The 12,241-nt window shown below is 39.6% G+C and overlaps 1 protein-coding gene across 2 annotated transcripts in view; it reads right to left on the bottom strand.

The window, feature by feature from the left end:
- srrm3 (serine/arginine repetitive matrix 3) overlaps positions 1-12,241 on the bottom strand; it is a 74,175-nt gene that overhangs the window by 40,808 nt on the left and 21,126 nt on the right. For both annotated transcript variants that reach the window (XM_089017510.1, XM_089017511.1), the window contains exon 2: positions 2,637-2,935. In XM_089017510.1, coding sequence (XP_088873636.1) covers positions 2,637-2,923 — 287 coding nt within the window. In that variant the 5' untranslated portion in view covers positions 2,924-2,935. The remainder of the gene's footprint in view (positions 1-2,636; positions 2,936-12,241) is intronic.

The raw sequence follows: 12,241 nt of genomic DNA, 5'->3' as shown, positions 1-12,241 counted from the left end.
TTGCCAAGGTTTTCTAATAACCCCGACCAACTGGCCGCCACTCTAGACATCCCTCCCCCAGTCTCATCGTTTATGGAGACCTCAGTCAACACAATAACTCAGACACACCAATCAGACTGCAGCCATCCTCTTAATTGTGTCTCCAGCCTGGCCTGTCTCTACTTCTCTTTCCCATAATCTTTTCTTTAAATTCTGTTACAAGGGCACATTAGAATAACTTTGGCGGGGGTGGTCTGAGGACAAACATGATTGCTTGAATCAGACAAGAGCTTTAATGCTGTAGCGAGTGGTTAATGTCCTTCAAGAGAGAATGTTTGCCCGTCTGGCCTTAACAGGAAGCTGTTTAAGGAGACAGGGTGGAGTCTGCTTGTTTTCTACTATCAATAGCTATATAGTATATATACAGTATATTGTAATGATCATTGTACTGTTACACTAGATCTGTGTTTTTCAATCTTTTGAAAAATAACAATCCTGCAGTACACCACTAGCTGAAAATATGAAAACAGTGTATATTGTTACTTTGAATGTTTTTAAAAATTTAAATTTAACGCAATATTCTAACACATTGAATAAGAATCAAATCAACACCGATCTAATATTTTGTGTATAGATTTCAATGGCAAGTAAAATATAGTCAATTAAAACAAACTTTTTTTTCAGTTTGACAGCCGGTTCTTTTGATTTCGGTCAAGCTAGCCACCACTCGGAAAATTGAAGTCAGCCACTGCGATTGTCAACAACACTGCATTATGTCTGTGTAAGCTCTCAGTCGTACAGGAGTGGTCCATCGATGAGAAGGTTTCTTCAGCCGTCATCTGTACAAAAGTGAAGGTTTCGGACGTTTCGCCTCCTATCCAAGAGGCTTCGTCAGCGAACTAAAGTAGGATGACACTGGCCACATTGTAGTTTCGGTTTCCTCCCGGGGGGCCATTATGAATTTGGGGAGTCATTACAATGTTTAATTCCATCCACATATTACAAATGAACAAATAAATCTGGTATCTGACCAAATCAGCCTCATACACATCTGAAGTCAGTTAAAATGAAATTCATTTATATATATAAATGGGGCCGATACGACCAGTCAGACTTTAGTTCGCTGACTATAAATGGGGCCGATACGACCAGTCAGACTTTAGTTCGCTGACGAAGCCTCTTGGATAGGAGTCGAAACGTCCGAAACCTTCACTTTTGTACAGATGACGGCTGAAGAAACCTTCTCATCGAAACACTGCATTATGGTAGCTTGTGTTGGTCACCTTCAAAATAAAAGCGACTCAACGAATGCATGCACTTTGGTGTTTTGGATTACCGTAAAAGAAATAAATATACATATAAGTAATTCCTTGGCTGCCGGGTAACATCACGTTCACCCAGGAATAATAAAAACTCTCAGAACGCTGTGCCAGGAAGCATTCTCAAATGGAGATAAAATATAAGGTCAGTGTTAATTCTACATCGATCTCACCACATATTGGATTGGATTGGATTAACCTTTATTAAAAAAACCACACACACTATTAAAAATAAATCTTAGTTATCCTGCAACCATAACACGTTGCCAACACACAAGTGTACCCAAGGTGTCCAACTAGACTATTGGTATTTGGATGTAATGTTCAATTCAAAATTAAAACGCTTCTGAAAGATGACATTTTGACCGCTTCTCCTTATTCCAAGATGATTTTTCTGTTATCCATCAAAAAGATATCTGGGGGGGGGCACTATTTACTCAGACTGCCTGATAAGGATCTGTTTTGCATTTTGGAATAAAAGGCCTCTGAAATGTGACAACGTGACCCGAGATGTGACACGGTGACCTGCATGCTCACAGGTTGATCTTTTTAGTCAATTTTTAGCACACGCGAAAAGAAAGAATCCTACTTATCGGGGAACCTAGAGCACCTGGAGTTATCTCACCTGACCAACCTTACACAGATCCGATGTGACATTTTGAAATAGAAGGCCTCTTAAAATCGGCATGTTAACCTGAGATCTGACATGTTCACCTGCATGCTAACATGTTTTTTGTCCATTTTTAAGTCCATTTTTTGTCCATCAAAAGCAAGAATGTCAAACTCATTTTTTGACACTGGCCACATTGTAGTTTCGGTTTCCTCCCGGGGGGCCATTGTGAATTTGGGGAGTCATTACAATGTTTAATTCCATCCACATATTACAAATGAACAAATAAATCAAATAGTTTTCAAATTTGAAGTAAAAAACAATGACTGTTATTGTGGTTTACATGGGACAATTTGTATTTTGGTTTGGCATCATGGAATTTCACAAGTTTGATTTGATTTTTGCGAGCCGAATAAAATGATGTAGAGGGCCACATTTGGCCGCCGGGCCTTGACATTGACACCTCTGATCTAAGGGAAAGAATCTAGTTATCCCTCAATTAGACCAACACTACAACAACCCTGCAATCTGACCAAATCAGCCTCATACACATCTGAAGTCAGTTAAAATGAAATTCAATACATCTACAGAGTAAATCGATCAGACCGAGAAAAAAAAATAGGTCTCAGTCAGCAAACATGTCAGTTTACTAACCAGCTAGAATTTTGTTTGCATGATGAACAATTATTGAGAAGTAAAATGGTGTTGCTTGAAACACTCAAACTTACCCTTGCTCTTCCATCATCTCTTGAAGCTCCATACATTTAAGTTCGACCCTCCTCTTCCTGTCATGGTCCAAGATCTCCCTGCGGGGTTTCTTCACCAAGACCGGCTCTGGCTCTTCTTCCTCTGCACCTGGCTGTCCTTCTTCAGATTTTGTTTGTAAGGCCGTTGGTGGCGTGATGCCGCCTCCTCCCGTTGTTACCCCCATCTCCGGACCGACCGCAGGCGCCGTTGACTTGGTTAGCCCGTTTGCACCATCCTTCGGAGATGGCACCCTCGCTGCATCGTACATGATGACCGTAGTCTGTGGGGTCAGAAGAGACAAAGAGAAGATGTTAAGTCGGCAACCGGCAGGCCAAATGACCGCATTTTTTAATGAAGATGGGAATTCGCCTGAAGGGATTTACTGCCAAACACTTGGATGTTAATAAAGGAAAATGGAGCAGCCCAGACATCTGCCAAGGCAAATGTAAAATCAATGCTTGAATGGCTACAATTCAGAAGTGAAGGAAAAGATTAGTAGAGATCTACAATGCCATCTGAATCAATATACCGTATTTTCCACTGTATAAGGTGCACCCAAATTTTTCTCCAAAAGATGACTTATATGCCGGTGCGCCTTATATGTCAAGTAATATTGAGCCACAACAGGTCTCGGAATTACTGTTAGCAGCCACAACTCCATTTCCCGCCATAGAAGAAGTAGTGCGTAACCCCAGCCTCAACGGTAGCGCCTTATAATGTGGTGTGCCTTATATTTGGAAAACTTTTATGTGTTTACACATTATATTTGGAAAACGTCATTTCATTCATTGAAGGTGCCCCTTATACACAGGCGCGCCTTATACCGTGAGACCTCAACTTACAAACTTTTCGTCTTACAAACGTCAAATTTATGAAAGTTAAACCTTATAATAAGCACTATTTTCATAATACACACCCACCGCGGCTGGCAGAGTGATCTTCGGCGGAAGCACACGACCGAACAGCACCAGAGGTTAAGTTACCAACAGTCCATATGGAAGGTGACTCTGCTTCCATAAGCCATCCACTACCATCAAAAAGGTAAATAAAACTTTATTTTACAGCAGTTCATTTCTTTAATTACAGTCCTCATGTAATGCGCCTCTTTCCAAACAGCAATTCCCTTTGACCTTCGACCTCCAACGCCATTCCATCAAGCCATAAATGACCATCACAAATGTAAATAAAGTGACTTTATGATACAATGCAGTGTATTTCTTTCATTACAATACAATAGCACATTTATTATACATAGAATAAGGTATATTGTGTGTAGTTTTTTAGGCTTATTTAGTTGAAAAGTATATTTTATGGAAACCCGGGAACGGATTATTCCCATTTTAATGGTTTCCTATGGGATTTTTTTTTAGATACACACTTTTCACTTTACACACTCTGTCTGGGAACCAATTAAGTTCGTAAGTTGAGGTCTCACTGTATATCGAAAAAGTTTGAAAATATACCATTCATTGGGGGTGTGCCTTATACACTGAAATATACTGTAATCAAAATATACATATCTAACATAGTTTCAACGATTTACAATGTGATCTGCTCAGGTTTTACAGAGACGCTTATATAAGCAAAGCAATACAATCCTCCTAGTATATCAAACAAGATTATTTTTCCCACATAAAAATGTCATGTCTACTAAATATAGACCAGAGTCAGCGGAGATTTAATGATGTCCTTGGTCTTAATTTAGATTCAACAATAAGCTTTCAGATAGACTGCAGTCTAATTTTGTATACAATCGAGATGAATCCATCACACATGAAAACCCACACAAGATAACGTTTGACAAGATAACCTTGACACAGTCGTACTAAATTCTCAGTCACATGCGCTCCCGCAAGGGTTTTCGAATACCAGTAAGGCAGGAAAAAAAGTTTAACGACACGCCAAACACCCCAGAAGCGGATCCTTTTGTGACTTTGATGTTAATTAGTCTTGACAAGTTGCAGGATTTCTGTCTGAATTGAGCAGCACATCAGAATGATGTGATGTGATCATCACAACAAACGCAACACAGGATTCAGGCTACATGCAGACATGCATGACTCACAACAGTGTTGGAAGCAGCCGTGCGCTTTCCGGCAAGAGCGCACCATACTGCTTGACAGTCCTACAAAAATACCGGAAATATGTATATATATTTTTTTATTTGCCAGTATCACAACATAATTTTATGTTGCATCAGTGATTATTACTATGCCAGATCTCTGTTATGCCGTGTGCGGCTTTATAAGAAAAGGCAATTAATTAACAGAGAGTGCTTTGTTCTCAGTAGACGGCATATGGGTAATTGCATTAATAGCTCTTGACAAACAACATGGTGGGATAAAAATAAAGCTTTTCTCCCATTTGCGTAAACAGTTTAAACTTTACTTGGGAATACATTTTTTCCCAACTTTTCAAACTTGTGCTTGGATTGGATTAGCCTTTAATAGACTCGCAGTGGGGACATTTACATTTCACAGCAGCAAAGTGATGAAAGTAAGAGGAAAGGAAATGAAGAAGTAGAAAACAAAATACAGGAGCTGCTAGAAAGGCAGCCACTGTAGCGGCGCCATTTTGAAGTCAAAACAACAAATAAAAAAACCCTAAATAACAAATAATGTGACACGACACAAAAAGAACAGTCAGTCATTTAATCTTAAACACGTTCTGCACCCTCTTTATTGTAAGAAGCAATTCTAGATGAAAGAGAAGAGAATCAAAGTCTCCTTTTCACTAGTGGATCAGGGACGTCATGGTGAAATGTGCACATATGCTACAAGCTAAATGTTGTAAGCAACCACGAAGCTGTAGCTTACATTGACGAAAAAAGATTGTCTCACATCTCTTGTCCCACGCTTAAATTCCAAGCCGCGACAATTCCACATTGCTCATTTGATTAGAGAGTTGTTTTTTTCTAAGAATACAACCTCATCTGGTAAAAGTGTCACGGGAACATTTTGATCGAGATGAATGGTCCGATTAAGATCAGAGTGGAAAATCGCATGTGAAGAATTACTCTGGAGTCTCCCATACCAAATCTAATGGCTTCATTTTTCGTTGAGGAGCCACAGATGAGAAGCTGAGCCACTTAAATATTGTCATAGAGGGTTGAAGCTGTCAACGGAAGACACCAGGCGAGGTGGGTAAAACCAGGCTACCACGATATTATCTCATCTCAATGTTTGTATGCCGCACAGTTGATGCTGTGTCCGCATGTGGATGTCTGAGAAGTCCTATTTGACTCTGGCTGACTCGGCCTTCATCTGACAGAACAGGTGGCACGACAGCAGGATGCGTTACAACATAAATTAGCACTTGATAATCTGTGACAATGTTTTCACAACTGCACACGATCACTCTAAACACTCTTCTGCGGAAAGATCATCTATGAATTTGGGATTAGCATAAAACTCCAAAGAGCCTTGAAGCCTTTGGGATGTGGTACACTGAATAAAAGTCATTTTTTTCATTGGTCTATAATTTCACTGTTAGAAGCAGCAGGGGTTCAGTGGATCCTCAGCCACAGAGATCCACCCCTCAATCTAGTCTGCAGTTAGTAGGCACCGTCATTGGAAGAAGGGTTCGGTGAATGAGCATATGAAACTGGTGGGGTTCGGTGCCTCCAACAAGATTAAGAACCACTGGTTTATAGCAATGGAAGTTCAAAGCCGGATTCTTTTAGTCTCTCATCATACTCAGATTTGTTATGTGTCAGGGTGAAACTAATTGAGCCCCTCCTCTGAAAGAAAAGTCTTTCTTTGCATTTTGTTACAAATTAGATAAGAAAGGGCACCGCGGCAGCCGAAAGTAGCATGCACGTGTACGACTCCTCTGCAGTGCTGCATTAATGCCGTCTTCAACCTTTTTTTTTTCCTGTGAGGGCTTGTATAATTGTCACATTTCAGGAATATTGTGTGTGTGAACCGTGCTTGGAAATATTTTTTTGTAAAATACAAATAAAAACAAATCCTTTGACAATGGTTTGTTGTGTCACAACCAAAGATGCAGGTATTGTACTGCTCATCTCACAAATAATTTAGCTCAATCATAAATGTGAAATATAAATTATGGGCAAGCTGTGATTAAAATTTCATTAGATTTTGCTCAGGAAGAAAATGAACGATCTAGACTTGCCACTGGATTAGAATATACACCCACCCATCCATTTTCCAATTCGCTTTACCCTTACAAGGGCAGTGGGGAACAAAGGAGCCTACCCCATACATCTTTGGACAGTTCACTAAAACAGTTGCCAGCCAATCACAGGGTACACGGAGTCAAACAACCATCCGCGCTCACGCTCACACATTTTGACTGTTCAATCAGCCTGCCATGCATGTTTTTGGAATGTGGAAGTAAGCCGGAGTATACCTAAAAAAACACACACAGGAAGGTGTAAGCCTGAATCGAACCCATGACCTCAGCATTAGGCTACTCTTGCTGTGAATAAAGTACAGCAAATACCCAAATCCATTGTTGTTTGTCTGTTGGTTTATTTATCTATGAATCAATCCATGAATCCATTCGTGAATCCATACATGAATCCATCCATCTATTCATCTATTTATCTATTATTATTTTATATTGGACTATACAGTACAGTATACATTTTTTCCAGTTTGAATCATATGCAGCAGGGCACTTTGAGCACAGAGCATATGGATGGCCATCTGTCTATCAAATCATAACAGATATGTTGTTGTCACCACTGCAGATGATGCAAATTCCCCATTCGAAAAGATATCAGATGATTTGTATATAAAACACAAGGCACTAATATCACATTCATATTCTCATTTTTGTGGTTCTTCGATGCTACATTGTGAACGGAAGCTCTCCTGCTGTTGTCTTGTTGAAGTGCATTCCACTTTCCTCAACCCCCATTGGCCTTTTATCATCGAATGCTTTGTCACTCTGGGCCCTGGTGATTGAATTACAGCGTTTGAACGACAGCCATCACTGCTTGGTGGAAGGAACCAAATCTTGACCTTGACTGAGAAAAGCAAAAAGCACTCACATTGCTGCTTTAGTTCATCTCCAATGTTTATATTGAACTGCAAGCAATGTCACTAAAAAGTTTGCTTCAAAACGTTTTCAGGTGTACCATGGCTTATTTTATTATTACTACGGGAGCTTTCTTGATTTTCCGGTATGTTTGATTTATTTGAGACAATCAAAATCATAAGCTTAATGGTCAGATTTCTTTAAATTACCTGGAACATGTTTCTGAGAATTTTGTCATTTATTATTTCAGTTTGCAAGTCTTTTGCAAGCCTGTAGTTAATAAAAATATGTTTCCCCCCCAGCCCCTTTGAGAGAACATGCGTTGTTGTTTGAGCTTTTTACTTAATCAATTCCAACATGAGTATGCACTTTTGATTGCTACATTATCCATTAGTGTCATTGATATGTGGAACTGTCGCGGCATGGAATTGAAGCGGATTTACATGGGACAGCAGATGTAAGACAATCTCTTTTCGTCAATGGATGCTACAGCTTAGTGTTTGCTTTCAACATTTAGCTTGTAGCAGACGTGCACATTCCACCATGACGTCCCTGATCCACTGGTGACAAGGATGTTTTGATCCTCTCTTCTTTCATTAAAACTGCTACATACAACAAAGAGGGTGCCGAAAGTTCTTAAGATTGAATGACCCTGTTTCTTTGTGTTGTGTCACAATATTTTTATTTAGTTTTTTTTTGTTTTTTATTTATTTCAAGTGGCTTTTCTACTTCTTTCTTTGCTCTCCTCTTACTCTCATGAATTTACTGCTGTGAAATGTAAATTTCTCCACTGCGAGACTAATAAGAACTAATCCAATACAATATGATACAAACACAAAATTTCAATCATACGGAATAAATGTATTTATTAATTCACATGAACACATAATTGAAACATCTGTCTGTCCAATCTCAAACGCACAATGCCAAGAAAAAAAACAGCCTGTAATTCATCAAATGTCCTCATGTCCGTCTTTGCTTTCAAATAGGCAGAACCCAAATCATTCAAGAGTGAGTGGGAATAAATTCAATGTGAGGAATTTAATATAACAACATTTATACACATATGGCAATAAAATTTCTATTTTTTTTTAATGGTCAAGCAACAAAATACTTTGAGTGACACAAAGGTAACAATTTCAGACGAACTTTGCACAGTGAATTTGGATACGATTTGGAGGTCAGTAAAAACATAATTTCTGCAGAGGATAAAAGAGCAGCTTTCTTAGATGGATTTTTCTCTTTCGTCGTATCAAATATGTGCGTGCGTACGAGTGTACATTCTCAAGGTTGGTGACTGGCAAAATTCACCAAGGCTGTTTGAGCTGTGTTTCGACATCCATTTCCATCGCTTTCTGTCACTGCCTCAGTCCCTGTTTTTCTCCACATCTCTTCAAAAAACAACCTATTTGAAGCCTGATGTTCATGTCAAGTGTTTACCTTGTTTCATGATGCCAAAATTGTGAGTCACATGATAAATAGAACTGTTCAAATGCCAATTCCAATTGAAGCAGAAAATTGTGTGGCATGGATAGCAAAATGAACATGATTTTTCCGGTGGAAATGATAATCAAAGTGAAGGTATTTACAGTTACATCTCAGGTGCACCGCTTATCTGTTATTTCCCTCCTCGTCAGGTTTGGCACACCTTATTCCTGAAATTGAACATGTATTTTTCTCCCCCGAAGGCTTCATGTGGCCATTATTGTAACAGAGGTTTTTTTTCTTGCTGCTCTGCTTGCAGAGGTTTGTTCAATCTGAGAGAGTCAAGATCGACCAGGAGTTAAAAGAGGTCAGTCGATGTCGACTGACTGCGACACTAGAAGGCACGCTTTCCACGGATGCACTTATGCTGTCACAGCATTGTGGAGTGCGGCGAGATCAGCTGTCAGATGTATAGAGGACACTTGTCACTTAACAACGCAAGATCATTCCCAGCCTGCAATCACTCGCAGCGTGCACCGGAGTCTGCTGCATCAAATCTTAATTTGCACATTTTTTTACCCAACTGACAACTGCACTAACATTTCCAGATATTTTTTTCATCAATAACCGCAAGATTTTTGATTACAAGCAGCAAGCGCCAATCGACTCCTTGGAATTAAAAATGCTTGTGAATTACGAATAAGTGGCCCTGTCGCTTACTTCGCTTCAGCCAAACGAGTCAAATTATGTCACGTGATCCCCACAAGTGGCTCATTTTTGATTAATTAGATGTTTTCTTTTTTGCGCATGATGAAAAATCTCATACAGTGCTTAATCAAAAGACTTGGGCAAAAAGTCATTTGACTTTCTCCATCTGTTGTGCATACTGTACATGAAGGACTTGCACACTGCAAGAACCAAGACATGGGCACAGAAAATCCTACTGGACCCTTTGCACCATGCCCACCACCTTTTCCAGCTACTTCCCTCAGGCAGGCGCTAGCAATCGATGCGCACCAAATCCAGCAGACATTTAAACAGATTATTTCCCAGAGTCATTAACTCTCTAAACAGTAACCAAAATATAACAATATAGTGCCTCTTTGCAATTTTTCACAAACATGTGGAACAGTATTCTGTTATAACCGTTGCAGCTCTAGCTCTGTACTCACTCAAACCACTGTTACTGATCAATATAATCTCCAGAAAAAGTCACGTTTAGGTGCTCGAGGACATCTGCATAATTGCACAGGTGGTGTACTACTAATAGAGGGACTGATCACTTTAAAATGGTTCACAAATTTTCTGCACCAACTGAACAACTGTTGTCGGATTTTATTCTACCACTGATGACTTTAGCTCTGCTTTATATTTTGCACATTGTTTGAATTGTTCCTGAGGGGTACCACTTACATTAAGAAATGATTAGATTAGCCTTTATGAGGGTCCTCCATACTAATTTGTCATATTTTTTTATGATGATACTCGTGCAGCGTGGTCTACCAAAGACAAATTCCTTGTGTGTTGTACACACTTGGCCAATAAAGATTATTCTGATTCTGATATGTGGATGATCTCTCCAAGGAAAGGTTAACATTCACATTTTTGGCAGTTGTATTATAATCATGAAAAGTGTGGTTTTCAAATTGCCACGAAAGATGTTGTGACTTGAACAATCATTAAGTTAATGAAAAGAGGAAAAATCAACTGGCTTATAATTGAACTACCATAGTAGTCATAATATTATATTACCATCCACTCCGTCTCTAATGTTGCCTTATTTCTGCAATACCGCAATTATTGAAATGCAATTCCTTCAATCTCAAAGGCAATGGATGAATCAGTTTTAAAGGACAACCGACGTCTCCGGACAAGTTGTGTCCATAATTTGTAAAATGGCTTCAAATGACTTCTACTGAGCGTATTTTAATAAGATTTCACCGCATATAGCTATATTTTACGTTTTAAGACTCGCTCTGAATATTCAGGAAGTCTTGTTTTTGAGTTGGTGACGAGTCCGTACGTGACGTCACGAAAGGCCCGCCCCCTGACCGAAAAAAGACATTGTAGCAGTCCTTCCATCACGTCAATGTATTTTGCTGTACATGTTTGGTCTGAGAACCGTGTTGCACCCAAAAGCCGCCAGAAGAGGGAGTCCAAGCACCATATAAGGAATTTATCAGCCTGTGGAAGCGGAGGTGGCCACTGGAGGTCGCCATTTTGCGCCTCTTTTCTGGTGATCCATTGTTGCCCCAATTTTGCCTCAAAATGGCACGGAATAAATTCTTTACTCCATTGCAAACATGTATGCTTTCATCTTCAGAACGATTTGAATCATATTCATAACTGGATGTGTAACAAGAAAGCATATTCTCCGAATCTGAAGCCATTGTTTGGATTCTCCAGCAATGCAAGACGTCTTGGCGTGACGTCACAAACTGGGGGCGGGACTTTCTGAAAATGCCCAATTCGCAGCTCATTTTTTTTTGCAGATTTTGGACACTTTAAGTCATTTTTATTGGTGTTTTGCATTTGAATAAAAATATCAGACTGCGTGTTTTGGGTATTTTAGATGCTATAAAACGTTTTTCTGATGTTAAAAAAACAAAAAAGTGAACTTGGTTGCCCTTTAAGGAGGAGTAGACGCATTTATCTCCCTCTTATCCCCCAACAGCCCACCAAGCGGTTGCCGCAATCGCCATAAAACAGAAGGATGGCTTGGAGGAAAATGCGAATCAAGACCATAAATGAGTGGGAAGAGAAGGAGAAAGAAAAGAAAGAAGGAATTACATCCGATAGGAAATTGGATTGATACGGGATACTCCTCTTTGATGTCATATGAAGCAAGATACACTCATGACGTTCAAGGGTGTTGCGCAATAGAATCTGTCTAAGCGCACTTTGCAAGCGGTTGAAACTGAATCAATAGTGATTTTTTTTCCGCCGTTGGTAGTCAAGTCGCACACTCCACTTTTCCTTAGGTGCTTCGAGATGCAATTAAATAGAAAGAAGAGAACATTCTCAACTCAGCTGGAAAAGTGAAGCGAGTCCTTGTCACAAAAGCAGGCAAGCATTCGCAGCCTGACAGCTACCTGCGCTCAAGGTTGCCAATTTTGGGAGGCTCATGTTAAATTAATAAGGTAATTTGTTTATTCTT

This window comes from Hippocampus bargibanti, linkage group LG16 (assembly GCF_051943395.1).
Source record: "Hippocampus bargibanti isolate YZ-2025 linkage group LG16, ASM5194339v1, whole genome shotgun sequence".
In the NCBI taxonomy this organism is placed as follows: Eukaryota; Metazoa; Chordata; class Actinopteri; order Syngnathiformes; family Syngnathidae; genus Hippocampus; species Hippocampus bargibanti.
Note: the sequence above shows the minus strand (reverse complement) of the source record. Positions and strands in the feature narration are given on the sequence as shown.